This window comes from Trichoderma aggressivum (genome assembly GCF_033847375.1).
Source record: "Trichoderma aggressivum f. europaeum strain CBS 100526 chromosome Unknown scaffold_004, whole genome shotgun sequence".
Lineage (NCBI taxonomy): Eukaryota > Fungi > Ascomycota > Sordariomycetes > Hypocreales > Hypocreaceae > Trichoderma > Trichoderma aggressivum.
In genome coordinates, this window is record NW_026946370.1 from 294,514 (window position 1) to 322,368 (window position 27,855).

The 27,855-nt window shown below is 51.4% G+C and overlaps 9 protein-coding genes across 9 annotated transcripts; 4 read left to right on the forward strand and 5 right to left on the reverse strand.

Annotated features, from left to right (window-relative positions):
- Positions 1-1,185: 1,185 nt before the first annotated feature.
- Triagg1_1664 (uncharacterized protein) lies at positions 1,186-5,252 on the forward strand (the record flags this gene model as incomplete). The annotated part of the gene is made up of 2 exons (XM_062895759.1): positions 1,186-4,775; positions 5,003-5,252. The coding sequence occupies 2 exons, from the start codon at positions 1,186-1,188 to the stop codon at positions 5,250-5,252; spliced, it is 3,840 nt and encodes a 1,279-aa protein (XP_062759203.1).
- Positions 5,253-7,721: 2,469 nt separating this feature from the next.
- On the reverse strand, positions 7,722-9,751 carry Triagg1_1665 (uncharacterized protein; the record flags this gene model as incomplete). The annotated part of the gene is made up of 5 exons (XM_062895760.1): positions 7,722-8,197; positions 8,285-8,406; positions 8,481-8,575; positions 8,635-9,359; positions 9,433-9,751. The coding sequence occupies 5 exons, from the start codon at positions 9,749-9,751 to the stop codon at positions 7,722-7,724; spliced, it is 1,737 nt and encodes a 578-aa protein (XP_062759204.1).
- A 1,027-nt stretch (positions 9,752-10,778) lies between these two features.
- On the reverse strand, positions 10,779-13,340 carry Triagg1_1666 (uncharacterized protein; the record flags this gene model as incomplete). Its single annotated transcript, XM_062895761.1, has 9 exons — positions 10,779-10,964; positions 11,023-11,143; positions 11,211-11,435; positions 11,496-11,611; positions 11,677-11,965; positions 12,058-12,157; positions 12,218-12,636; positions 12,704-13,089; positions 13,167-13,340. The coding sequence occupies 9 exons, from the start codon at positions 13,338-13,340 to the stop codon at positions 10,779-10,781; spliced, it is 2,016 nt and encodes a 671-aa protein (XP_062759205.1).
- Positions 13,341-14,897: 1,557 nt separating this feature from the next.
- Positions 14,898-16,175, reverse strand: Triagg1_1667 (uncharacterized protein; the record flags this gene model as incomplete). The annotated part of the gene is made up of 1 exon (XM_062895762.1): positions 14,898-16,175. One exon carries the CDS (start codon positions 16,173-16,175, stop codon positions 14,898-14,900), a length of 1,278 nt encoding a protein of 425 aa, XP_062759206.1.
- Positions 16,176-17,791: 1,616 nt separating this feature from the next.
- Triagg1_1668 (transcriptional regulator family: Fungal Specific TF) lies at positions 17,792-19,918 on the forward strand (the record flags this gene model as incomplete). The annotated part of the gene is made up of 3 exons (XM_062895763.1): positions 17,792-18,835; positions 18,901-19,205; positions 19,264-19,918. 3 exons carry the CDS (start codon positions 17,792-17,794, stop codon positions 19,916-19,918), a joined length of 2,004 nt encoding a protein of 667 aa, XP_062759207.1.
- Positions 19,919-20,444: 526 nt separating this feature from the next.
- Triagg1_1669 (uncharacterized protein) lies at positions 20,445-21,081 on the forward strand (the record flags this gene model as incomplete). Its single annotated transcript, XM_062895764.1, has 2 exons — positions 20,445-20,466; positions 20,546-21,081. 2 exons carry the CDS (start codon positions 20,445-20,447, stop codon positions 21,079-21,081), a joined length of 558 nt encoding a protein of 185 aa, XP_062759208.1.
- Positions 21,082-21,398: 317 nt separating this feature from the next.
- Positions 21,399-22,253, reverse strand: Triagg1_1670 (uncharacterized protein; the record flags this gene model as incomplete). Its single annotated transcript, XM_062895766.1, has 1 exon — positions 21,399-22,253. The coding sequence occupies one exon, from the start codon at positions 22,251-22,253 to the stop codon at positions 21,399-21,401; it is 855 nt and encodes a 284-aa protein (XP_062759209.1).
- Positions 22,254-22,738: 485 nt separating this feature from the next.
- Triagg1_1671 (uncharacterized protein) lies at positions 22,739-23,325 on the forward strand (the record flags this gene model as incomplete). Its single annotated transcript, XM_062895767.1, has 2 exons — positions 22,739-23,065; positions 23,155-23,325. 2 exons carry the CDS (start codon positions 22,739-22,741, stop codon positions 23,323-23,325), a joined length of 498 nt encoding a protein of 165 aa, XP_062759210.1.
- Positions 23,326-24,104: 779 nt separating this feature from the next.
- Positions 24,105-26,329, reverse strand: Triagg1_1672 (uncharacterized protein; the record flags this gene model as incomplete). Its single annotated transcript, XM_062895768.1, has 7 exons — positions 24,105-24,436; positions 24,511-25,260; positions 25,383-25,628; positions 25,699-25,812; positions 25,896-26,016; positions 26,117-26,202; positions 26,299-26,329. The coding sequence occupies 7 exons, from the start codon at positions 26,327-26,329 to the stop codon at positions 24,105-24,107; spliced, it is 1,680 nt and encodes a 559-aa protein (XP_062759211.1).
- Between the last annotated feature and the right edge of the window lie 1,526 nt (positions 26,330-27,855).

Here is a 27,855-nt window from a genome sequence, read left to right on the forward strand (position 1 = left end):
TACAACACGACACACCTGGTAACAACATATCAACTATCGAATGTCGCTCCATGAAATCTAACCATTGACAGATTTTTCTTGGTTGTCCTCATCGTGGTACTCGTGTTCAGCTGGAGGATTCAATTGCCCAACTGATTTTATTGCCCGGAGGCTCGTTTCGAGGCAGCTTCTTGGATTCTGTTAGCGCATTGACGAAGACTATCATGCAAGTAAATTGCGAATTTATCGATACGAAAATGCTAATTCGAGCATCCGTGTACAACATTTATAATGATGGCATTAATTCAGGAGATGAGGTGGGGGCTAGCACTCGCCGCTCTCGCACTACGATGTCTTTCACCAATTATCTCGACATACCATTTGAATATGTGGCAACGACAACGATATCGCACCTCGACTTGGTAACTGGAGATGAAACTGCGATAGACAATACCGGTAGTTTTGTTCGCTCAATTCGCGACAGATTGAACAAATTCCCTTACTGCAAGTACTTTCCAGCTTGAGGGTATGGATGCAACTGCTCATATGTACGTTGGACAACTAGATGTCGGTATAAGGAGACAAATAGCCCAATACCAGAGAATCTTCTTGGCCCTATCACCGCCCATTATTCCGCCAAATCCAAACAATTTGGGTTCTCGACGCCATGATTTGGCAGACTGTATCACAGACACCGACCAATACAACAAATGGATCAAACAGCCAGGCATGAGTGTTCTGAATGTCGAAGGGCCAGCCAACATGCGAATTGAATCAGAAAAGCTCTTCATTCGACTTTTAAAGGACTCTGTATCAAGAAATATACTCTATTTTGCTTTTCGAAGACATGACCATCGATTCAACACTATCGGGGCAATGCTTACCAGCTTACTCAGTCAACTTATCAGCCGCCACCAGAGTCTTGGAAATTGTGGCGAGGCCATGCAAATGATTCTACTACAGCGTGCCTGGAGTCAAAAAGACCTTTTACAGTTGTTTGACACGTTTCATGGCAGTAGTATTATGGCTCCAACTATTTTTTTCATCGCCTGCCTCGACGAATGTGACGAGAGTCATCTTCACTTTCTTGAGCTCCTGAAAGAGCTAGAATCGATATCGGAAAAATCTTTTAAATTTATCTTCACAACTTCTATCGGATCCACAAATCACCTAAAAAGGGCAGTTTCATCCTGGCCCGTAATTAATATGCTTGACATCACGAGTGATGACGGCAGGGAGCGGCTTGTGAGTTTGGACCAGATATACGATGTGGAAATGAAACGCCTTTTTGGAAAGAAGCCAGTATATCATGATTTTCGACAGAGAGTCTTGGATATTCTCGCGAATTGTGGCAATGACCATGATCTTGGTCTTCTGATTATTCGCTGGCTCACCAACAATAGACAAGCAGATACACGAGCTCGAGCGGCAGGTTTATTAAAATCTCTATCTATTCCCACGCCGCAGGCCGTCCTTGAAACCATTCTTTCCTCATTTGAAAGTCGCCGAAATAGGGCAATGGATATTATTTCTTGGATTATATTTGCCTTTGAGCCACCCACGTTAGGCGAGCTGGCGGTTGCGGTGAAAATGGCAGACGGGGCCGAGGAGGATGATCTCCATGATATTGGATTTGACGACTTTCACAATGATATCCTGCAATTCGGCGATATTTTCCTCTTTTCTGGATATGAAATTGAATCTTCCGATATAATACGCCTTCGAGAACTCCCTAGTCCTGAAGATCAGCTGGCAGCTCATGCGAAAATGGCTTCACTATGTATTCGTTATCTCAGAGTTCCTAGTGTGATGGCACGGACTGAAGATATGTGTGGTTGCTACGGTTCTGAAGCACCAGTATCCAGGCCAAGACAAGATCTGATATCATATGCCGTCACGTATTGGTGGAAACATTATGAGCTTGCGGGTAAAAATCGACCGACAGACGAGGCAAAGGCGTTTTTAGAAGATAAGGACGCCAGAAGGATTTGGGCTGAAGCTCGCTACACCCTGTCTAATCCTGTCACTCGTCTATCGAGGTCCTATTCCTCGCCCCTCCCAATTGCGGCAATGGTTGGGATGGGTGATTTCTTATCCGGCCAGATTGAGGCTGAGAGAACGACGCCCTCATTCTCAAACGATATTGGCCTTGCTCTGATTGAAGCTGTCAGAAACGGCCATGGCCATACAGTGAGGGTCCTGGTAGAGATGAATAGCCCCAGCAAAGAGACGCTAGAGGAGGCAGTCTCTACAGCTGCGGCGGTTGGCGACGAAGATACATTGAGTTATCTGATTAACCTCGCCATAGAACTCCAAAGCTTCAATTGGCCGCCTATTCTTTACCTTCGCATCTCATGGTTAGGCTTTAGCCATGCAGCAAAATTACTCCTTGATGCAGGCGTTAAGATACCCGAGCCAAGCGGCTTGTTCCAGACCTCGACACTCCATCTCGCGGCCGAAGGGAGGCATAGCAACGTAATGAGGCTACTACTCAGTCAAACGCTTAAAGTAGATGCAATAGTCGAGGAGTATACCCCGTTGCACATTGCCTCTTACAGCGGAGACGCCGATGCCGTTGAGATTCTCGTCAATGCCGGAGCTAAAGTCGACCACATATCAGTAAACCTATGCATAGAAAACGGCAAACCACTTGCACTCAAAGCGTTGATCAATGCTAAGGCAAAAACTAAGGCAGATTTGAATCATGGTGTTGACAGGCTCAATGACGACTCCGACTTCTCAATGAGGCGGGCAACGCCCTTGCAATTTGCCGCAATGCGAGGATACTTTGCGTGCGTAAAGCTTCTCATCGACAGCGGGGCCGACATCAAAGCTACATTGAATGGAAAATCTGCCCTCTGGCATGCAATCGGCAGAGGACATTTGACGACGTGCCGACTTCTACTGGAGAAAGGCGCAGATCCAAATGAACACCCAGATGGCTGCGAGACCCTTCTAGAATTAGCCATGAGCTCCAGCCTAGACGCAAATGAAAAGCTGCAGCTGTTCGATCTTCTAGTTGAGAAGGGCGTTGGAACCGATCTACACCACGAAGGCAGCATCTCGCATCGTAAGAGAAACGCGCTCCTTGTGGCTGTAAAGGTTGGCAATTACGAGCTGGTCAAACGCGTCATGAAGCGTGGCATGTTGCCAGATTCCAACGAGGACACACAGACGCCGCTCTACCTGGCGAGCTTTCACGGCCATACAGCTATTGTGCGTCTGTTATTGGATGAAGGTGCTGATGTGAACAAATGTGCAGAAAAGGGCTGGACGCCACTCCACGCGGCTTATGACAATCCAGCCATTGTCAAGTTATTGCTCTCTCATGATGCCGACATCAATGCCATGTCGGAGTCTGGTTCTATCATCCATTTAGTAGCAAAACACAACAAGATTGAGGTCCTCTCCATACTTCTCGGACACAATACCAGACCTAATCTAGAGCTTTTGACGGTATACGATACATATACAGATATGACGGCTCTCTGCATTGCCTGCATATTGGGTCATGCCGATATCATGAGATTACTTCTCCAAAATGGCGCCAACGTCAACCATCGAACATTAGACGGAAGTTTTCCGCTAGAGTTCAGTTTTAAAGCCGCCGCCACTAATTCTATATCAGCAATTGATACGCTGCTCGAATTTCGACCAAACTTATCCCAAGCCGACAATAGCGGTAACACGATACTGCACAACATCAATTCGTCGACACCATTGGCGGTTATCAAGCTTCTGTACACAGCAGGCTCGAATGTACTAGCAGTAAACAGGAAGGGCGAAACTGCTCTGAGCTTAGCTGTATCCAGAAATAAAGAAGCCGCTCGGTTCTTTATCTCCAGAGGTGTTGACGTTAACACCTACACTCCTGAGACAGGGACTATCCTGACCATGCTCGCCGCAGAAGGTGACTGGGAGCTGTTCAAAACTGTCATCGACGTCGGCGGGAATATTAATCTCGCACATGAGCTTGGCTTTGAGCATACATTGCTCTGCTTAGCGTTGACCAAACCTTGGGGAGGTAATCGACGAAATATTGTACGACATCTTCTCGAGAGCTCGCAATATGATCCCAACATAGAGTGCAACAATGGCCACTGTGAGTATCCCATCTTTAAAGCCGTTGCCGCCGCATCTGAAGCAACGACTCTACTGCTTCAGCACGGAGCCAATATGGAAGTCAATGACACCTTGGGCCGTCGTCCAATGCACATCGCCGCATTCCATAACAATGACAGTGTCAAAGTCCTGCTCGATAACGGCGCTGATCGAATGCCACGAACAAAGACTGGGATGACTCCGTTGCACTTTGCCGCCGCATATACGTACAATCTACCCGAATATTTAGAGCTGTTGGAGGGTTACATCGATGGTAGCGACACCGCCAAAGCTAAAAAAACATCAGATCATGATGAGCAAGGAAGCAGCGGGGGGGTTAATACCAGCTTGTCGATAGATGAGGAAGCGAGAAATAGCTACCAAAAGCTCGACATCAACGCCGCGGACGATGACGGATGGACACCACTCATGTGGGCAGCCAAGTGCAATTATACCGGCACGAATTCTATTACCGAACTCACTAAGCGCGGCGCCGATCTTTGGATAACAGGTAAAGTGCTGGATACCCGAGGATACGATAGAGAGTGGTCTCCTCTCAAGGTATCTCGTTATTTTGGGTCTCGAGAATATATTTACCAAGCGTTGACCCCACTGGAGAAGACTCGTGTATTTCCAGATGGGAGTACAAAAGAATGGGATGATAAACAACACACAACAATGTCGGCTGATTGGAAGTACACTATACCCTGTACTAACTGCTTGACTGTAAGTACTACACCTTCCTTACTGCTCCGATTTTCCCCCTCCAAAGCCTTTTGCACCTTCTATTCACCAATATGGGTCTACTTATACAAAATTGTGATTAGGGGATTTCCGGCTTCAATTACCAGTGCCTTGATTGCAAGTTCAACCTTTGTTACAAATGTTTCCGTTCAAAAACGCTTCTACACCCAGGCCACAGGTTCGAAGCCCAAGGCCCTGAGTGGGAATATGGACAGGAGGAGCCTGAACAACCAGTGGTCTCGGAAAGTACAGAGGGTTTACAAGCATCGTCCGGGGATGTATTAGCTAGTGTGGGGTCACCTTTTGAAGTTGCGTTGGAAGATTTACCCGACGAACATGATAACGAAGAAAACAGCGATGAGAATATGGACTTCGATTACGATTATGAAGAGGAGGAGAAGGAGGAGAACGGGGGAGAAGATGAGTAGAAACTTTGCGGATAACATTGACTTCAAGGGCAATTCAGTTCATAATAGAACATCCTATCTTTGATTCCCGACGAATCTAGCATTAAGGCTCAAAAGCGTTGAGCGAGAAGTTCGCGCTAGTGACCGTCCTACAGCCCCTGTACAATCAGAGATCATGTATACTCGAAGTTGGGTGCCAGGGGCGGGGCAAGGTTGTAGCAAGCATCAAGGAGATGCTCACACCAATAGAAGCTAATATATATGATGTCTCACTGCCCGTTGGGAAATGAGTGTATGATATCCGTCCCATAATAGATAGTTGCCAGAATGTTTAAACATTCAGATATGATAACAGTTTCCATGTTTATAAATGGCATGCTTCGATTTCTTAGCTTGACTGTTATGACCGTCATGTCACATTATGGTTGTCTCACGCGAATCTCTGTGCATGCATTGACCGCCGGCGCATCCTGATATAGAATGCTGCGCTTCGTGTGACAGACTAGGTATTATTGTATATCCACAAAATCTTGTAGGAATGGAAAAATTAGGAAGATGCGGTTACAAGTGTTCAGCTGTGATGAATGAATTCGAGACCACCGGTAGTTGGGGACATGTAGTTGGGCTGACACATTGGCTGGATATTACGCGCTGATATTACGGCCGCGCACTTTTTAAATCACGGCAATATTAATGAATGAACCCACGTTAGAATATAAAAAATTTGCTCAAACCATAGTACAAAGGCCTCCCAAAAATCAGATGTCATTATAGAATTTTGGGTACGCGTCTCGAACATAAGGCGTCCAGGCTGCAGCCACAAGGCATCCTAGCAAAGCCTCGTTTTTACCAGGTTCACCTCACACTTCAGCGCCAGGCACCCCAAAGTGTGGCTTATGACGTTGGATTCTAGCTTCTGGAACCGAATCTAAAAGCGAATGCCTAAATTGATGGCCCCTAGATCTTGAACTTTCTTCACCCACCTTGTAGAATATGCCGCCGGGTACCTGAGCGGGTGGTGTGGGTGTTACACGCTGCCAGGCACGGATTACGCTCGACAGCCGAATTGAATCATGAATGACGAATTCACAGCCACCTTCACTGTCAGGCATAAAGCAAACAGCAGGTGACGCGAAAACTGATAGTTCGGACGATACTCTTTTCATCTTGACCGCTACCCTCACCTTACACACCGACTTAATGATCGGCACTCGAGGCCAATAACACACCGAGATATAGTCGAGAATTGTGTTAAAAAAGTGTAAGCGCAGTTTCCTAGCGTTTTCGCCTTGAAAATAGGTAATAGTAGATTTCCGCGCAGCCACTTGCACCGCCATAGTTTGTTCCTGTCTCTAGGTAGTATTCACGTGGCGATTGGCACACACAAATGACCTAGAAGGCTTCAAACAAACTGAAATGTATCAGCTGCACTGATCAAATGGAAATAATGTTCCGGGACATGGACATTAATCGAGAGAGGCCTCACAGGGGAGTAGTTCAGATCTAGAATATTCATGCCTTCAATGCCTATAAAACCAGGTCTCTTATGAGACATCAAGATTTCTCTTCATTACCATTGTTCACATTACATATTATTCCACTGAGCTACCACCAATCAAATAAACCCTAGGACCTGATTCGAATATTTAATCCGGCAACTAAATACAGCCTTTTGTTGAACCAGCTATCTTAGCTATTTAGCCTACCGTATTGTTCAACACAACATTTCTCTACTCTTTTCAGCAATCATGACTGGACGACAGCCCTCCAACTACGACTCCAGACAGGGCTCTAGCAGCCGGCCCGCCAATGGATATGGCCAGGGCCAGGGTCAAGGCCATGGATCGACAAGGTAAGAGCAGCTTCAGGATGAGACGCTAGCAGCGCGACATCGCTAATGATGCGACGGCACAGACAAGTCCAAGGATCTTCAAGGTAGGATTTTTGATCAGTATCCCACCAAGACGTGACATTTCTGAACATGAAGACAGCTCCAAGAAAAATCATCACGGATACTCCTTGGGAAGATATTTGGAAGACCCCCAAAGGCACGAAACCTGGGACTGGGAGAAGAAGGCCAAGGATAGGAACGCCAAGAAAACAAGGCTTTAGGAAACTAACATGCAACTATTCCATACATGCATCTCGAAAACCTTTAATTCGTGTAAGTCTCTGATCCATCATGTCGTCAAATCATCTCATCATCATCTATTCAAAACATACATACGTCTGCCGGAGATTGAAGCTAAACAATACAATAGTCGTAAACCACCAAATGCGCCATCATACATATACTCGGACACATGTACAGATACCAACGCCAAAGTCATTCAAGCTGTAACAGATCACGCCGTCTCATCTCTCCGTCCATGGCTGGACCATGCGACATATATCTTTCTTCTTTCTTTTTCTTTTTCGGTTTCGGTTTCGTCATCTTTTTCATTTTTATTTTCCTTTTTCTTTTCCAGTTTCGTCATCATTGCCGGTTTCTTATGCCTCGGCCTTGAAATCAGCTCGCTGTAAGCCAAGCCAATCCCACAGCTTCGTGTCTGCCTCTTCTGGAGCAGGCATGCTTCCCCAATACTCCACCCCGGGGATGGAATTCTCGGCAGACCACGACTTTTCCACCCCGAAGCATTTCTTAATAATTTGGTTCTTGATAGGCTTATGTGACACCGTCTGCGGCATCTCTTCTCCAGGGCCAAGAATCTTGACCAGCACGGGAAGCATATATTTCGGCAACGTCTCGTTCATGTCGGCACGGAGGCGAGCGAGGTCGATGATTCGTTCGCCATATCTGCTCTGCAACTGCTCTTGCTCGCGAGTGAGGCGTACGACGGCGGCGCATATTTGTTTCGCTTCGTGGTCCGGTACGCCTAGGACGCAGGCTTCGGTCACATAAGGGAGAGCTGTAAGTGCGACCTCTACCTGAACGCTAGGAATGCGATAGTGGCGAAACAAGATGTCTAGGAGCATACTAATCAGCACTAGGGTTCCATAGGGGAAAAAAAAAAAGGTTTGAATAGAGGAGTAATTCGTGGGAAAAGTCATACAGTCGGTGTTGGCGCGGCCAGAGAAAATGTATTCGCCATCTTTCAGCTCTGCAAAGTCTCCCGTTTTGAAATACCCCTCGTCGTCGAATGCAGCTTTTGTTTTTTCCTCGTCACCAATATAGCTTTGAAAGCCTTGTTAGCAGTGTTTCTTTTATTTCTTTCCTGGAGTTGGGCAGTTTCTATAATACAAACTCACTGTGTTAGCATGAATGGGCTCTTGACGCAAATCTCTCCGTGGTCCCCATCGGCCAGTTTGACTTTGATGCCTGGAAATGCGACACCGATCGCATCCTGTAAACACTTTGTTAATTTACTAATCACATTAGAAGAAACTTCATTGCAAAGCATACCGATCGTTCTGTGCCGTCAAGACACTTGAATGTTGCAAGCCCTCCAACTTCCGTTGATCCGTAAACATTGTTAAAGACCAATCCCGTTCTGCTCTTCCAGAACTTCAATACCGAAGGTGAGACCATGGCGCCAGCGCAATGAATCACACCAATCCTCTTAAACGCCTTGAGATACTCTTCCTGCTCATCCTCGTTCTGAGTCTCCAGCCACTCCTTCATCTCGCGCAGAACGCCTGGCGTAAATCCTGTTCCCGTGATCTGGTGATTGCGGAAGGCTTTCCAGATATACTCTACACCGGCTCGCTCCCGAAGTATGTGAACCTGCTTGCCCGTGAGCATAGGCTCAACCAGGCTGATGGCACCGCCAAGCCAGTGAGGAGGCCGGAAGCAAACAGTCTGGCAGTTTGCAGGCGCATCCGGCTGAAAAACCATGCAGATTCTGGGTAGAACAGCGCCCTTTGGAGGCCCGGTGGTGCCAGATGTGAAAATCACCAGACCAGGCCCCCGAGGATCCATGTTGAGCGTCTCGTCGATGGTAACGTCAATCTCTTTTACAGGCTCGGAGTCGCACACAATGGGTATGGATATAGTCTTGGAATCGGTCGGGCCGTTGGAGATGGAGGCAATTCGCTCGGCTTTCTCGTAACAATCTTGTCCCGCGAGTATACACGACGCTTTGGAGCTGTTGACGAAGTATCGGGCCTCTTCCGGGAGAATGCCAGATCCTGGATGACGCCATCACAATCGATTAGCTTGGGCTCTTCCTGACAGTGAATTCAATGTCGTCTTGCTACGTACCAAAGGGAATGGGTGCTCCTCCCAGCACTCGAGTCGCAAAAAAGGCAACCATAAACTCATAGCCACTCCTTGTCAGCACAGCAACATACGGAGTCTCGTCCTTAAAGACGCCTCGTTCGGTGAATGCAGACGCCGGCAATTGCTGTCGCACAAGGTCGCGCATGCGCAAAATGTCTGCGATGAGCTCCTCGAAGCTCTTTTCATACCCAAAGTGGTCATGGATATAGGGTCCTTGGCCGGCGCATCTCTTTGCGGAGCGGAGGAACTGGACTAGGAGGAGGTCATTGGGGAACTTGTCCCTGGCAGATCCAACTGCCATGACTGTGGTTTGCGGGAGAGGCCGATTTAGTAGCTTGCTAGGGCAGTTTTGCGTCTTGCTCCCCGGTATGTTTGTACTTGCAGTTTGATATAGTTATCGTTATGGTTAGATATCATCCAGTGCGTGCTTTTGAAATTAATGGTATAAATGAGATGGGTGAGATGATGCCAATCGTTGCGGGACTTGGGAATGAGCCCGTGGAGCAAAGACAGCGCCAACCGCCGATATAAGTAGCAGCAGAGAGTGAGGCCAAGGCACCAGACATCTTCTAGCAAACAGTCAATGCCCTAGAATTTATCATCCAATGCTCTCTCTTCTCCATCGTCAATGCTCTCTCTCTCTCCAGCCAACAGCTTCCCCGGAGCAGGGTCATCGGACAACGGAGAGCGACCGAAGGGTTGTTTGCTTGCCTCATCCTTGCACCATGCAATGCAACCAGGCTTTCTTCCATCCTGGCAAGGGTTGGGGAGCCGCCCGCGGCTCGTGTCCACAGCTTCCGCTGGTTTAGCCCGGCTTCGGCCGACAGACGAATCGTTGTCGATCGGCCGGTGACACGATCCAGACGCCCCCAACTCTCGGATGTCTCATCTTGACCTGGTGCTATTGTCTCTACAGGCTGCGGGTTTCTCCGCACCCAGCTCTGGTGTCTGGCGTCTGGATATCCTTCATCAACGCCCAAAGTGTCTCAGACTCAACATCTACAAGCGTCATCCCGGTGGAGAGATTGCGCATTTAACCACATATTGTGGCGCTCGGCCAGGCTCGAATACGGCATCGCGGCAGGCCTCACAATCCCCGCATCCATGGAACGAAGCAACAAGACATCCGAAGCCCCTGTTGCATGGACGAGCGTGTCAAGCCCAGCTGAGCGCCTCAAACGTGCCAATTCGCTTCCGATCTATCGCATCGCACAGCATCGCAGCGGACCCGTGCGTCTAAACTAGCCGGGAACCCATGACACACACGTGTGGTGTGGACAGCCGTTTTCTCCATCTCTCTCGCCTTCATCTTGCGCTTTCATTCGCTTTCATTCCGGCTCATACCCTTGAGGAAACGCCCAACGCCCGGTATCGACCCGCGACCGCCATTCCGCACGTCCCAACGCTGCTTTAGCTAGCTGAAGGATCATGATGTCGCCGCCGTGAGGGCCCATGATGGAGCCGGTAAACGGACGACTCTCGCCTTTGTCGGTTACTCGCGAATGGTAGGATGTCTGTGCGACTGTCATGTTTATCGATTCGTCAGTACAGCATCGCTCAAAGGGGAAGGACGGCAATGGGGGAAATGAACGCCAAGGTGTTCGAGAAGAGCTCACAGGGAATAACAAGATGCGGCAGTCCCAACAGAGGCGCGAGGGCTTCGGGGCCAATGCCGTCGATTCTGCTCGGCGGTCTAGATGATGTTAGCTGCATGCACTGAATCCTGCAAGTAATCTATAGGGACCATGTCATCAACCCACCGTGGCAAGTCATCGCGATACTGCACTGTATGAGGGCCGAAGGGGAGGACCATGATAGTCTCCGAATCCCCGAGCGTCGACATGATGTTGTCGCCAAACCATTTCTTGAATACCTCGATGCGCTCGCGGTGGATGGCGTAGTCTTGCTTCGATTCGTTTTCGCCGATGCCCCTGATAGCCAGCTCTTTAGCATTACTTCGCCCACACTCACTCTTGACCTGCTTACTGCAGTCATGCCTGTCCAGTCCATGGATCTGTAATGCATGCAGTGAGCTTACCACTTACCATCTAAATCGAGGCGTGGCCTCAACGTAGGGCTCGCGACCAAACTTGCTTTTGTAATCACCGCGGAAGTCTTGATACTCATGATAGAAATCAGAGCAAAAGGAGCTAAAGGGAGCCTGCGTCATATTCAGCAGGTGACGGGACATCGGAGAAATTCATACTTGGCAAATTTCTTACACACCTCTTTCATATATTCTTCAAGGGTTTGCCCGTTGGCTTCCTCTGGCGGATGCGCATCCCAAGCATCGGATAGACGCATCTTGTCAGCTTTGACTTCAAGGAAGTGCTCCAACATGGCGACAAATTTATCGTCCTGGGCCTGGTCACTTTCAATGGTCGAGGTAAAATCCAAAGGATATATGATGCGCTTGGGTAATGGCATGTTCGCGTTTGACGTGTTCAATGTGAGCTGAGCAAGACTGAGCAAGTCGTGTAAGTTGCGATTCAGCAAGCCAATTGCAGCATAATTCCTATGCAGTAATGTCAGGTAATTAGTCTTGACGCTCACACAAAAGGAAAAGGGAGGCATATTGCCCCAAAATATTCATCGTTCAAGGCTTACTGCGAATCATTTCTCCATCCTTGCAGAGATGCAGCCTGAGCAGAGGCTCTGATGGAGTAAACACCATGAACCCGCGCTTGCTCCCGAACTCCCTCAAAAGCTAGGCTCATAATCAGCAAACTTCAATTCACTTCTTCTCATTCACAACAAGAGCACTCACAGTCTTTACCAATGGCATATTCCATCCAGTCATAGCCGCTGACACTTGCTCCGGCTCCAGCGGCGCTTCCACCTGAATCTTGGTAGCCATCACCTCTTGGATTCCACGGAGCCGCCACATCTACCCATTCCCTCCCGGAATCCAGCTGCGATGATTTGGTCTTGCCCACGATTATGGCGCCCATGTCAATTAGTTTTTGGACAAATTCTGCCGTCTCAGAAGCTTCAGTGCCATACAACTGAGACCAAGATCGGCTCGACAAAATTGTCTGCACGCCTTTCAGCGACGCGGCGTCCGTGACGGAAATACGGACTCCAGATAGAGGCTTGCGAATCGACGGTGCAGCATGGTAGAGTCGAGATGGTACCGCAATCGACTTGGATGAACCATTGTCGGAGAGCGATGAAAGCGCTTCGTACCTGGATTTCGCGTCAGACGCATCTACCCCGGCAATTCAACTTAGTCCCCCAAATGAGCGATACATACCCGTCGTCAGAACCATTAATACTATTAGGAATCACCCCAAAGGTGAATGCATCCAAGAAATCATCGTACAGTCTCCATGCCTGGTAAAGATTTGGTCCATGGAGAAAATACGGACCCGAAGGCAGGTCTTCAAAAGCAGCAGCCTCAACCTCGGCCCGTTGCAAACTGAACCGAGCTCTGCTGCGGGGAGCTGGATTGTGGACAAAACCAATCGTCTTATTCTTCTCGGGCTTCTCTACCAGAATGCCACCAAAGTCAGGCTGAAAGACATCGTCTACTGTTGCAAACAACTGCAGGATGCCCTCCAGATCCGTATTGATCTCAGTTGTCGTGAGGAGAGTGACGGGAATAAGCGCATCGGGGTTGATGGTCTCCTCAATTGTGCCCTACACAATAACCATCCAATGTTAGAAACAACAGTGAGTTCTGACGACCTGCCATTGACGGACACGTCGGATCATACCAGTTTCTGAGGATGAAGCAAATACTGGGAGCCCGCTATGACGACGGTGAAGAGATTCTTCATGTTCAGGCCTGGCGCTGATGTCGCGTGGTTGGGCTTCGACAGAGAGAATTGGGGAGAATCAGGAAGCTGATTCTGGAGCAAGCGCCGCGCCCATGCCAGATATTTCCTCATCTCCTCTCGCTCAAGACAGCTGAATGCCAGTTTGCACCACTCTAGTTGTGAGAGGGAAACATGCCAGGAAATAGGAGACACGGAACGCGGCAGTCACTGTAATGCATCTTTTACTGCTTAAACAGTGTCTCACTGTGGATGTCGCGATTGGTTGGCTGCGCTCTAATCCCTGTTTGCATGTAGCACTATAACAAAACACAATTACTGGGAAATCAGTGAGGTAAGATGAGCACTCAATAGCAGAATCTCTAGAGAACTCTACTTCCCGAGTAGTTGGTAATTGACTAGTCGTATTCTTTTACATGCCATCAATTACATCTTCATCTCATCATTCCAAGATTGGAGGTGCTTGTTTACGCTAAAACGCAAGCTCCCCTGTGTATGTGGTTACTCACCAACTTCTTCCCATCAATAATCTCAGCTTGACGGCGCACCAGCTCATCTACAGACCAGTTTGCGGTGTATTGCTCATACTATTTCGGCCGAAAATATGCAGAATTACAGCCTTGGGTGGATTACAGCTACGGTAGCCATCGTACACTTATCGCGGACCCAAGCCCGTAACAATGGTTTTCTATCTTATTTCCAAAATTACTTACATAGCCTAGACAAATACAAGACCTAGACTACGCCGGATTCCCGCATTTGGTTTACATCTGTAGAAGTTTATGTAAGAAGAAGAGACCGGGGCCTCCGGTGTCTGACCTGAATCCGCCCCATCAGTTGCTACAAGAGGAGAATCTCGAGATCTGGTGCAATTCGGATAGCTATCTCGGCTCACAACACTCATAGAAAAACCACCCTCAAGCCCCATGGCCAGTCTTTCTAACTATATATATACCTTGTTTGATAATTGCTGACCTTTTATTTATGTGACTGACTAAGCGCAAAATTCACTTCTGGAGATGGCAAATGCTGGAAAGAAAGAGGCGCAAATGACATCTCCGGCGACACGACCGGGCGCCTAATGAAGAGCCTCGACCTCGTATAATTCGGGAACGGTGGCAAAGCAAGCGACCCCACAGCGTAAAGATTCCCAAAAAGGATTCAAAGAGCAGAGGGGAAAAAATAAAAAGACCCGATAACGCCTATACAGCTACATGGGTAAAGCAACAGTTATATATAAGCGTTACTTCATCCTTATTTGTCAAGTGAGAAGAAGTCGATAAATTTGATACTTTACTCTGGTGTCAACACCACAAAAGGGGGGCCTTACCACATCACCCCCTGCCTGCCCAGCTTCGACATACATGACCCGTATTGACTCACAGCTACACGGACGCCAAGAGCACAATATTAATCACAAACACCATCGGATTCTCTCTACTCTATCTCTATTCAATGTCTACTCTGTATGCTCCACTCTAACGCTACATGCCACAATGACTAAAATGAGTTGAGTCTATCAGTCCTCCCAACATCCCTTCTTCTCGCTCTCCGCCATGCACCTCATGCAGACATTTCCTTGCTAATGCTTGACTAACTTTTGAACAGCTTCAAACCACCGTGCCCGCTCAAACAAAAGCACGCGAATTACAAATCTGTCAATCTTTGATTTCAAAGGACCGAGATTTGATTAACCATGGGGTTAGCCGCCTCAAAGGCCTCCTTTGCGTTTGCCTTGGGCGGGTATATCACGCAACTGTTGATCCAGTTCTTAATCTCCTTGGCCGGTCCACCCGACTTGAAGATTTTTCGATCCCATCCATCACACACGACGGCGCCCCAGCCGCCCAAGTCGAGACACGTCCCGTACGAAGGCTGCAGGTATGGTTGACCCGGAATGTTGAGCAGATCGGCAGCAACGTTGTGCCCGGCGGAACGGCCAAGCGGAATCGCGTGCTGGCACGACATGAGCGTACGGTTACCCTTGTCGTCGGTCTGGGCAGAAGCCGCGTCGCCGGTGGCGAAGACGTCGGGGCTTGACGGGACGCGAAGATCAGAGTCGACAAGTAGCCGTCCTTGCCTGTCCTTGTCCCCGGGAATCTGTCGAGTCAGGGGCGTGGCCTCCACCCCAGCCGTCCAGACGACCGTGAGGGCGTCGATCCGCTCTCCTGAAGCCGTAACCACTCCGCGAGCATCGATCGAAGCCACGGCGTTGCCCAGTCTAGTCTCAACCTCGAGGTCGCCGAGGGCCTGGGCGATAACCGGGCGAGGGTTCTCGCCCAGATCAGGGCCAATGACATCCGCCTTTTCGACGACAACGACCCTCACCTTCTCAGCCATCCCCAGAATTGCTCGTAAGCGCCGAGGGAGTTCCGTGGCGAGTTCGATGCCCGTGAACCCACCTCCACACACAACCACGGTGTTTCTCTCGGGGCTCGAGGGCAGCGCCGCCAAGCGTCGAAGATGGGCCTCGAGCTCTGCCGCATCGGTGATGGTATCGATGCTGAAGGCGTGCTCGCGCAGACCGGCGAGGTTTGGCTTCACCACACGACTTCCCGCCGCCAGCACCAGCCTGTCATACGAGATGCTCGATCGCTCACCCGTGGGATCAACCACCTCCACTTGCTTCTCCTTGGTACGGATCACATCGACAACTCCTCGCACAAACCCAACGCCCGTGGCGTTCAAAAGTTCGCTCAGCGGGGCCGACATGCCAGCAGCGTTGGCTTCGTAAAGGCGCGGCCTAGTGACCAGCTTGGGCTCAGGAGCAACCATCACGACGTCGATGCCATTGCCGACACGGTCTTTGTTCTCCTCAATGAGTCGCCTGGCGGCCAAGGCGCTGTAGAGGCCGGAAAACCCAGAGCCAACAATGACAATTTTTTGAGCCATGGCGATTGTGCTATATTGACGAGTTGCGAGGTTGCGTCTGACGTGATGCGTTAACATTGCTTGATTTGCTTCTAAGTTTGAAAAATACGAAACGAGAACTTCCAACTAGCCCTTTTATACACAATTCTAGACAGGCGAAACAGACGAAAACCTCACGAAAACCGGTTCCTCCGAGAAAGAAAAAACATACGACGCAGTTGCGCATTGCGTTGCGCATCGAAAAGCCGTCACTGCCATTTCACCTTTGTCGTCTATCCCGAGTTCCCAAAACGGATACCCGGGTGGCCACCCGTTTCAAATCGGAATCGTGACGGGATCAAGCCACTCCGAGATGGACTCACAACACCTTAGTCATGGATCCCCGAGAGGAAAGAACTTGAGGCGTTTACAACTGTTTGAGGCCGCCGCCATTGTTTCTGAAAGACCGGTTCGTGGGAATTCCAGTTTCAATCTCCACCATGCAACCCGGGGATCATCGCCACTGGAAGTACGACTAACGGTTGTGCCGAGTTGAGCATTTGACACAAAGATAAGAATAACGTTAGCGTGCGGAATGAAAGACGGGGGTGGGCAGCTCCGGCGTAACCGTAAACGGCATTGTGGACGAGAGGACGGCGAACATATGCAAAAGGCTGCATTTACGTGTATTAGGACGAGTCAACTTGCAGCAGGCAAGTAAGACAGGGGGAGAGGGGGAGAGAGAGAGAAAGATTCCCTACGCACGATGAGACTGCCAACCTCTCTCTTATACTCTATAGAATAGGGACATGCCGCGCAGTCTGTTATTTTACCTTTCCGGCAATGGTTTTGCGTGGCTGCTTACATTATGCTCATGTAGACACCTGCATACATGTATTGAAGCAGCAGCGGGAACTCATGTTGAAGCCCACCCAAGTTGTGCCAAAAGACAGGACTCGCTCTTCTCAACTTGCTCATCGCGCACACAGATTCTATGCGGACTATTCTCTTCGTAAACCGCATACAATCCACGTAAGCACTAGAAACAGACTTTAAACGAGCTTAAACCCAAGTTCTTCTATTGTCTCCGAGCAGCTTCCTAGGCAGCTTCTTCGCGTATCCTAGTGGCATGCATCACGTACAGTGTCAGAGTCCTATACGGGTCCCAAACACGCGCCATTTCGCAGCCGGGGCCCCCGTCATTCTAAGCAAAAAAAAGGCCATAATTATCCCTTCCAATCGCTTCCCCAAAGCATTCCCACTCTTGCGAACTAGCCACAGAGCTCTACGAGCAAAGGATGCGGCGTCGACGTGCGCTGAGATTTTTGCATCTCCGGACGGCGCTGGTATAAGCTTGAATCGAACCGGCCGGGTATCCGATTCGGCGGATACCCGGATCGGATACCCGCGGGGTCCAAAACGGTATACAACGCGCTGGGCCCCGAGCTGCAATTCACCAATTGCCCTCCTCATGCCCCCTGGAAACTCGAAGGGCCTCGTGGACTCGACGTATTGCCAGCGAGATTGCTGCCCGCATTGTCGTGGATATCCCCCACCGTGGTTTTAGGGGTCCAGCCGATTATCAATCATCGATCAGGTTGCCGTGACGGAGAGACACATACTGAGAGAGAGAGAGAGACCAGCAGCCTGCCGGGAAGCCGCTCACTCACAAGCCAACCAACAACTCCTTCACAAGACACACCACAACTCAACCCATGGATCCGGACTCTGAACTCTCGGCCGGCAAGGGCGGCTCCCCCAAACCGTCCTCCGGCAGCCGAGTGTCACTAGCCTGTCTGCCCTGTCGAACCCGGCACGTCCGCTGTGACGCAAAGAAGCCGCGGTGTGCTCGCTGCATCGAGGAGGACAAGGAATGCAGCTATGCAAAGTCGAGACGCGGCGGTCTTGATCGAGCTGCATTAGCTGCTCGTCGAAACCAAGCCGCTCTGTCTGCCGCAAGGAACGGTGGCCAGCTCTCGCCCGCGGGGAGCATCGATGGAGGCTTCAGTGGTGAGGTGATGCTGAGACGCACCGAGGCTCGGTCTCATTCCGTGTCTCAACTCAACAACGTCCTGCCACCCAGCCTGATTCCGCACCAGCCGGTCGTCGATCCCAGCTTGTACACGCCTCCAGACGATTCTTGGTCTACTTCCAGCGTTGTGTTGCCGTCGACGGACCTGCAATCTGTCGACATCACCAGGGATGCCTTCATCGACGTCTACTACAACTGCTTCCACCGTTATCACCCTTGTGTACTTCCTCGCCGGTTCCTAGAGCGCTACTTACAAGATCCGATACGGCAAGATGAGCTGCGGCCACTGGTGTACGTGATGCGCTTCATCGGCAGCGTCTATCTAAGCAGCAACCAGCCATCGCTGCGGCCCAAATGCCTAGAGTTGGAAGATCTCGCAGCCTCGGCCATTGCTCAGATGCCAACAACACCTGGCAACTTCTTCATGGTTCAGTGTCACACCATCTTCTCCGCCAGCATGTACTGGCGCGGCAACACGGCCAAGTCGAGACACCACATAGACACGGCGATCCAGCTCGCACTCGACGCGGGAATGCACCGCCGTGAATTTGCCGCAGACCACGGAGAGGGAGATGCCGTACTGGAGGAGTCCTGGCGGCGCACATGGTGGCAGGTGTACATTATCGATGCGTATTACTCTGCCATCAAGCGAAACGCCGGTTTTGCCACATTTTCCGTCGAAGCCACGACAGACCTTCCATGTGAGGAAGAACAGTACGAGGAAGGGGTAAGCACTTGCATCATTCGTTTGAATATTGCGACTCAAATATCGTTGCTAACGACTGGCCAAAGAATATCCCGCATCCAAAAACATTGGACGACTTCAACTCCCGCGAGTTCAGCTCTGAAGACACCGTCTTCTCATCCTTTGCCTATCTAATAGGCGCCGTTCGCGGCATGGCATCTGCAATGTGCAGAGCCCTCTCGATACCACCCAATTCATCAGATACGGGAGGCCCGTCGCCCAGGGTCCTGGACTCTGTCGACTCCATCATCGAGGGATGGCTGCTGCTGCTGCCAGAGTCCAAAAGAGACATCTTTTCAGCGGACGGTCAAGTCGACGAGCTGATATTCCAAGCCATGATGGCTCTTCATGCGTAAGCCTCCCTGACTAATATCCTTCTATCTGTTTCCCATACTAATCTCTCTCCACAGAACAACTGTAGGCCTTCACCGGCCATTCTCCAACTGCGCCTTTGACGCCCTAGAATGCATCTCAAGCTGCTCAACTCCCCCGCCAGCAGGCACCCGCTCCGACAATGCAGAGTTCCGCTCCGTCCACACCATCAAGTGCATCCGTGCCGCCGAGGCCCAAATCGGCCTCCTCGCCCTGCCCACCAAGCCCTGCAGCCACACGCCCTTTGTCGTCTGCATGCTGACCACAGGCACGCTCTCCCTGCTCGCCGCCTGCCGCTACACCCTCCGCGGCCAGAAGCTCGCCGTGGCACGCGACCAGATCCGCATGAGCATCGGCTGCCACAAGGCCATGGCCAACGTATGGTCACAGGCCGGTAGCAATCTGCACGAGGTTCAAGCCATCGCCCGTGAGGTTCTGGGGCTGCCCATGGGGAGCATCAGCAGCAGCAACAGCAGCATCAACGGTAACAACAGCAAGCAGCCCAGGACGCCCATTCACCAGATCCTGCCCAGTCCGGGCCCGCCGTCGATTTCAGGGCCTGACCTTGACGGATCATGCAGCGCCGACTCGCTCAACTCATTCTCGCTCGACAATATGCAGACGTACTGGGGCATGGGCTCCATACAGCCCGACATGTCGTTTCCATGGTGGGCAAGCAATGAGCAGGTATGAAATACCGGCTTGAAGATAAAAAACGAGGAAAAATGAAATAAAAAAAATCATGAAAAAAGAAAAAGAAAGAAAAAACGAGCTCGTATATTTCTTGGTTGAATATAATGACACACTACTCGACTCCTTATATAGAGGCATTCTGGGTGATTGCCGACAACAGTAATGTTTATGCAATTTTAGCGGGAACATCCCATACTCATCAGCTACATCTATGTATATATATATATATATATATATGATAGAATTCCGCACCCCGACCCTCCCAGAGACGCTCAACTCTAAATATATGTCCATCTCCATCATCGTCACAGTGAGCTTAAAATAGCCTCCGGGAGTACGTACCCTTACGGCAAACCGCAACGGAAAAGGACTCCACTTACCGCCGCTGTCGATAAATTCCCGTGGCGGCTTATCGGTTATCGATTACCCGCCCAGTCTGTAAATTTCCAACCACACAAAAAAGTCCATCCACTCAAACCATCATCACCAGCAACACACTCAACTCTCTCTCCCCAATTCCTTCACCATGGCTCCCACACAAAAGAGAGGTTCGTCACATCAAATCCTTCTTCTCCATTCACTCAATTCCAAAGTATCGTAACTAACCCGATTCCCTCTCACCCACAGCGCCCTCGAAACGCTCTCGCGCCGCCCGCCGCGCAACATCCCCCTCCATCAACACCGACAAGTCCCTCAAAGACGTCTCCCTCCCCTCCGCAAAATCCGACTCCTCCGCCTCCGCCCGCCCATCCGTCCTCGCCGCCCGCCACTCCGCCGGCGTCACCAAAAAATCCCGGCGCGGCCGCCAGCTCTCCGCCAAGGGCCGCCGGCGCCAGGAAAAGGGCCTCGAGATGGCCGAGGCTTTCGTCGAGCGCACCGGCAAGAAGCTCGAGAAGAGCCTCGGCAAGGCCAAGGTCGTGCAGGCCCGGAGCAAGAAGTGGGACGACATCAACAAGGACGTGCAGGAGACAAGGGCCAATGCCTTTGCGGTGCTGAGTCAGGGCGGCAACGACGAGGACGGCGACGAGGCTAACGGTGGTGAATGGGAGACGGACGACGACATGGACGGTGACGATGGCGCAAAGACCAAGACTACCAATACTACTACAGCTGCGGTTCCTGCACCACCAGTGCTGGATGATGACGATGACGAGATTATGTAAATGGGTTTTAATGACTGGGCGACGGAAAAGATCATGGCGACAACTGGGAGGGGGGGGCTTGTTTGCTTTCTTTCTTTCTTTCGTGGGAATTCGGCGTTGTTGGCTTCATAAAAGAACGGACTGGCGTGGGAATTGTGGCAATTATCTTGCAGCCATCTAAAGCGACGTTGCCGCCTGACGTGGATGATTCCATCTTCAGGGGTCGGGTTATATAGGCTCTCTCTCTAGTACACACATATATAGTACATCTTGTTTCTATTATACACAGAATACCCAAACCAAAAAAAGATTCAACACCTGGCCATACTCGTACATCATCACCTCTTGATACCCTCCAAATACAGCCTCATCGTCCCCCCAACCTGCCCCTCAGCCTTCTTCGTCTCCCTCGCCCCCTGCGCCTCAATCTCCTCCTGGACCTTTTTCAAAACATCCTTCGCCTCATCCATCTCCACCGCCCTCCCCCCCTTCTTCTTCCCAATCATCAGCTCGACCTTCATCCCTTTCCCCAGGAACCCGCCCATCTGCCGTAGCTTGGTCGCCAAATCGTGCCCGCCAATCGCCCACGTAAGCTCCATCTCCTTGGTCTTGGCCTTTGCCGCCACCGCCGTCTTCTTGCGCTCCTTGAGCTGCTTCTGCCGCTCATACTCGTCCCTCTTGTTGACAATCTTGCACACGGCGAACTTGGCCGGCGCCCCCGTCTCGCTATTGGCCGGCACGTACGGCGTCATCATGCGCAGCGACTCGCCCTCCTCGAGCTTCGTCAGCACGTACCGCGTCGCCAGCGGGCCCTCGGCGCTGCCATTGTCAATCACCATGATTTGCGGATCGGTAATCTCGTGGTCCCACGGCGGGCGGTCGCGGCCGGACCGCTCAATGTCGCGCTGCGTCGTGAAGCGGCGGTCGAATCCGCGGTCCTTGTCCGGGTCCTCGTCGGAGGGGGGGCTCGCCGAGGGTTTTTTGCCGCCTTTGTAAGGACGCGAAGTGCCGGCGTAGCATCTCAATTGCCGTGAACAAGGTCGAGATAGGAATATGGAGTAAGAAGATGGTGTCAAGGGCACGTGCTGCAGCAAGCTTTGTCTTGAAGCTTGACAGGTAACGGTCGAGAAGAGGGGCCGGGAGAAGAAGGAAGCGAATCTCGCAGAGTCGCAGACGCAGCGAGTAGCAGCCATTGTGCGTTAGATGTTGGTCGTAAACATGCAGGAAGACTCAATGACTGTAGCCACTGGAGCTGGGAATAAACAGAGATCGAGGAGCTGATATTTCTAGGTCGGCGCTAGTAGTGAATCCATTTCGATGGAGGGGAAAAGAAAATGGAAGACAGAGAGAGTGAGAAGCTGCATCGGAAAAATATAGCGTCACAGCTTAGTATAGATGGACCCTTGACGCTAGTTAGAGAAAGGCACTTTAGCCAATCACATGTGCGTATTGCAAGGACTAACAATTCCCCATGAACATGTAATTGTGAATAGCCTCATAACTTGGAACTCTCATACAACACTTGTTCTCAACTCAATCCCAACCTCACCCTCAGCTCAAATCAACACAACATCCATTTCATCTCATACCATACAAACATACAACACTCAACCTCACCCAACCTCATCTCACCCAGTCTCATCTCACACAAAGCCATGTCAACACCACCACAGCCATCATGATCTCCCACCTCATCGGCCACCCCCTCCGCTTCACAATCTCCACCCTCAAAATCACCTGCCTCGCCCACCTCACCCTCTCCCACCTGCTCCAAGTCTCCCCCGCCCAGGGCCCCTCCATGCTGCCCACCTTCACCGTCGACGGCGACTGGATCGCCGCCGACATGCGGTACCGCCTCGGCCGCGGCGTGAAAGTCGGCGACCTCGTCCTCTACAAGATCCCCATCTTCCCCAGCCAAAACGGCGTCAAGCGCATCGTCGGCATGCCGGGCGACTATGTCTCGCTGGGCACGCCGGGAGAGCCCGGCGAGGAGCAAATGATTCAGGTAAGCCTTTTTTTTTCTGTGTCTGCTTGCTGTAATGAGATTTGTATTTGTGAAACGTGTCTGTATATACCGAGACTAAACGGAGACAGGTTCCCGAGGGCCATTGCTGGATCGTCGGCGACAACCTCCCGGCTTCACGAGACTCCAGACAGTTTGGCCCGCTACCACTCGCCTTGGTCCAGGGCAAGATCATGGGCAAGATTCTGCCCTGGAAGGATCGCCAATGGGCAAAGGACGGCCTCGATAAAATAGACTCATGAAAATTCCTCACGACATTTCATCACTCAAGAACAAGACATATACTATCCGCGCAACAAGGCGCGGCTGTACCAAGTAACGCATAGCATCATTAAACTCCAGTCACCAAAACATCTAGATAAGACAATCGGCCAATAGCCGGGCAGTTGCATGTCAAGCATGTCAAATATCCTTGTCTAATTACATCTGCTTTTGCTCATGCCCAAACCACTCAAGTCCGCCGTCGTCATCTTTGTCTCTACTTTCATTCCAATAGGCATGCGGAACGAGTCGCAGTCATTGTCTGCGTAATATGTTTTGTACAAAGGAAAGGGGTAAGGGAAAACTGAAAAACGAATAAAAACGAGAACAAGCCGACATCTGCATCCTTGGAACATGGCACTTTGTCCTCCCAGTCCCTCGGAAAAGGGTTCTCTCTCCGGCTGGCGTATAATAAAAAGAAAGAAACGAGACTCTCCTGAAATAGCACGTCCTCGGGAATTCTTCGCTGAGCGGGGAAGTTTAAGAAAAAAAGCTATCAAAACGAAAAATTGAAGACCAAGCCCGCAGAAACAAAAAAAAAAAAAAGGATGCGAGGGCAAAAGGCCTCTTCCCAACAGACTTGCAAGCTTGGATGGGAAGGCAGCGACCCTCGTGGCTTGATCCGGAACAAAGCTTGAGACGCCTTAAACACCGTCGCCTTCGCCATGCCGCGCTAATCCTCCTCGCAACCTGGTTCACGGTTCCAGAGCAGCACTTGCGAGTCATCTGCTAATCTCTGTTCGAGGCTTGCAAAGGCCATTTAGCCCTCAATGTGCGCCTTGGATCCGCCGCTCTGGCCCAGGAGCTCGAGACATCGCTGGGCCAAGTTAATCACCTCGCCTTCGTCCTCCTCCTCGACCTCGGGATCGGCAACCTGGCGGTTGGCAATGAGTCGAATGTTCTCGATAATGTCGTCAGCCTTTCCGATCTGGCCAATCAGGGTCTTGTCTTCGGACTCGAACAGCTGCAGCAGCGTCCACACGGCGATGTGCTGGAAGGTGGCGTCACCGGACTGGAGGAAGCGGCACAGGTACCCGTGGACACCACCGTTGGGCTCGTTCCAGTTCTGGACGAAAATGGAGTAGTCGCCAACTGTCAAACTGTCTGTTAGCTTCATGCTGCTGCTGAGGAGTGGGGATGAGGATAGCCAGCAAGCTTCTTCTTACCCTTGGATGAGAGGTTGCCCAGGGCAGCAGCACTGTTGCCCTGCACTTCGATGCTCTCCGAGTGGGTCAGGGGAATCAAGACGTCGCATACGCCGAGGTTCAACAGGTGAGACTTGAGGTCGTCGCTGAGGGCAAGGACGGCGATGGCAGCCGTCATCTCGGACTGAACAGTAACGGGGACGTCCAGCACAAGCTGCTTGCACTTTTGAACAGCTCCGGCTTCCAACACCAACGCCTTGTTACGATCCGAACTAGCGGCCAGGTTTCGCAGCGTCGAGATGGCGTGGCACTGGATTTCTTCGTTGTCGGTAGAGCCCAAGAGGTCCACCAGGGGCTTCAAGAAGTTGGCCTCGATGATCGGAGACTCGTTCAGGGGGTGGATGGAGATGTTGCGGATACAGGCGACGGCGGAGAGGATGAGAGGTAGGTACGATGACTGGAGGAGGCGGAGAAGGGGGTGGAGGCCGTTGGCTCGGACAATGTCCAGCTGGTACTTTTCGTCGGAGGCCAAGTTGCGGAGGGCCAAGGCGGCCTGGCACTGGACCTTGGGCGAGGACGAGTCCATGAGATTTACGAGGGACTGGACAAGCTTGGGTTCTGAGGAGGCCAGTTTCCGGCGGTTGTTGGAATCGACGGCAATGTTACTCAGGGCGGTCGTACAATAGTATTGGACGTCGACATCTGGAGAAGACAGGAGCTGGACAAGGACGGGGATGGCGCCAGCGTTGACCAGCTGTTGCCGGTTCTCGTCTATCAAGGTGTGCGGTTAGCAGCAGCCCAGCGCATTGCGTCACAGCCGTCTCCGCTTGAAAATTTCCGAAGCCAAGTGAGACGGTGTGAAATCAAAGAAAAGTTGATGCAAAGAAACGCACCAGAATGTGTCATGTTGAGAAGAGCGCCGGTGGCGTTCCTTTGAACTCGCATGTCCTTGGATTTGGCCAGTCGAGTCAAGGGGCCCAAAGCCCCTGACCGGGCAATCTTGGCCTTGTTCTCCTCATGCGTAGCCAGGTTTGTAATGCATCCCACGGCGTTGCACTGAACCTCGACATTTGGCGAGAGCATCTGTCGGATCAGAGGCGTCAGGCCACCGAGCTGGACAATAAGGACCTTGTTCTCGGCTGTAGATGCACGCGCACGCAGTAGTTAGAAAGCTGATCGGGCTTGGTCGGGTGAAAAGGGCTTCCTTACTGTTGACGGCGAGATTACCAAGCGCCGCACTGGCAGCTCTCTGGACCTCGATATCGGGGCTCTGTAGCAGAAACAAGATGGGCTCAAGAGTATCGCGATCGACCTCGCGGACATCTACAAAGCTCGGTATTAGCACCGGCGCCACCGCCCTTGTGTGATGCCCAGCTGCAGAGACCAGCTGCCCGAGATGGCCATACCTCGTTCTGTGATTTCGGCAAACGTCAAACTGGCGCTGCGCTGTAGATCGATGTTTTCCGAGAAAACCAGCGTGCTGAGGGCTCGGAGCGGTTCGCCAGAGAAGAAGTCGGTCTCGCCGCGCTGCATCCGTAGAAACAAGTCAGCTTTCAGCCAGGATCGGCAAAGGGGGAAGAATGACGGCCAGCAGCATCGACAGCCATCATCAGCAAGGCAGACGCACGTTTTCGAGATACTGAAGAAGGTCGGCAACCGCCTCTCGCTCGCTATCGGCGAGGGCAGGTTCGTAGAGGCCATCGCGGGCTCGCCCTAGAAACGGGAGTTAGAGAGAGAGAGTCTCGGAGAAGGGGCGACGAAAAAGTCGGATCAAGACTGAAACGGGCAACGGAATCGGGACTCGCTCACCTCCGCAGCATGTCGAGTTGCAAATACCCATGGCGGCGACAGCTGGGCTTTTGATCGACTTTGGGCGGGCGGAGAGGATGGAGAGGGAGAGAATGGAAGATGCTGCTGTTTCTTTTGTTGATGCTTTTGCTCTGGCTCTGGCCCTGGCGGTGCTTATTAGGCGGTGGTGATGGAGCTGGTAGCAGTGGACGCTAGCGCCACCTCTAAATGGGTACCTGTGCAGCTACGGGCCAAGTACAACCGCCGACGCTTGTGGCAGGCCGAGGCGCCAGGTATCAGGCGTGTATCCACCGATGGGCCACGGCAACGGGAGCGTGACGAAAGGGCGGGTCCGAAGCTGCTGCTGCTGTGGCTGCTGGCGCGATCGAGGGCCGCTAGAGCGAGCAACCGCAGTGGGAGAGTCCACTGAAGAGGAGCCCTAGGAAATCAAACTGATGGCACTTGACCTCGAGAGCTAGGGAGAGACGGGAAACCTGGAGGGACTAGCAATGTGGATTAACTTGAGTGTATAGAGCTTGCAGAGAGAGCGGTGGGCAGGAATTGGGATGGACCTCGATACGGAGTACAGCAGAGAGCAAGGGCATAAAATGGGCATAAGCATGAGCAAAAAGGGTGAGAAGGGGGCAGACAGAGGAGACGGCAGGAGGATTCCGTGGGCGATGGATGCGGTGACAATGCGTTTCTATTTCTCAAGATCGGATTGATCGCTTCGAGAAAGAAAGAAAAAAAACATAAAAAAAGGGCAAGGGCTAGGCTGGGCTCTGGAAGGGACAGACTTCAATGACTGGACACCAATGCTCGACTGGACGGTTAGGCCTTGGACTTGGGTCGCAGGGGGTCGCTGAAGTCGTCACAAGCACATTGATGGACATGGACATGGTCGAGTTGAGTCGGGTCGAGGCGGTACTTGCGGCAGCCGTGGAAATCCCACGCCGCGCCCAAGTACTCCCGCGACAAGACCCCCATGCACGGCGGCCACTTGCTTGGGCGGCATTGGGAATAGTCATACGGAGTCTGCTGGCAGCACTAAGGCAGTAGTCAAGGGCTCAGATAGGCGGGCAATTGGACGATATGCGGCCACAGTTGCTTGGAGAAGGGCATCTAGTGGTGGCCCACTGCGGTCAGAGAGGAGGACAGGCGTGGCTACTGTACAGTATGTACGTCGTTTAAACAGCTTCTTCAGACTCACTCGAGGTGAGGTGAGGCGAGGCGAGGCGAGGTGGTATCGGGTTTAGGTTTCCATCTTTTCAGTTTTGGACGGTCCAAGTCCAACCCCTGCTATCAGGCATCTACGTGGATGTATGTACAGTATGGATGGTGTATGGTGCTGATCAATGCAGCATGAAACATGCACCCTATTGTTGTACAAGATTAGTATGCTGCATGCCTGTCCTTACATTGATGCTGGTGCTAGTGATACTCCGTACTCCGTACTTGTATATGCACAACAGCGGCCAGCACGACACTCCTCCGTCTTACAATCTGTATCAAGTACATACTTAGGTATTCACGCCTCCTCTACCGCCGTCTATTGGGCCATTTCGCACCTCTTCACCG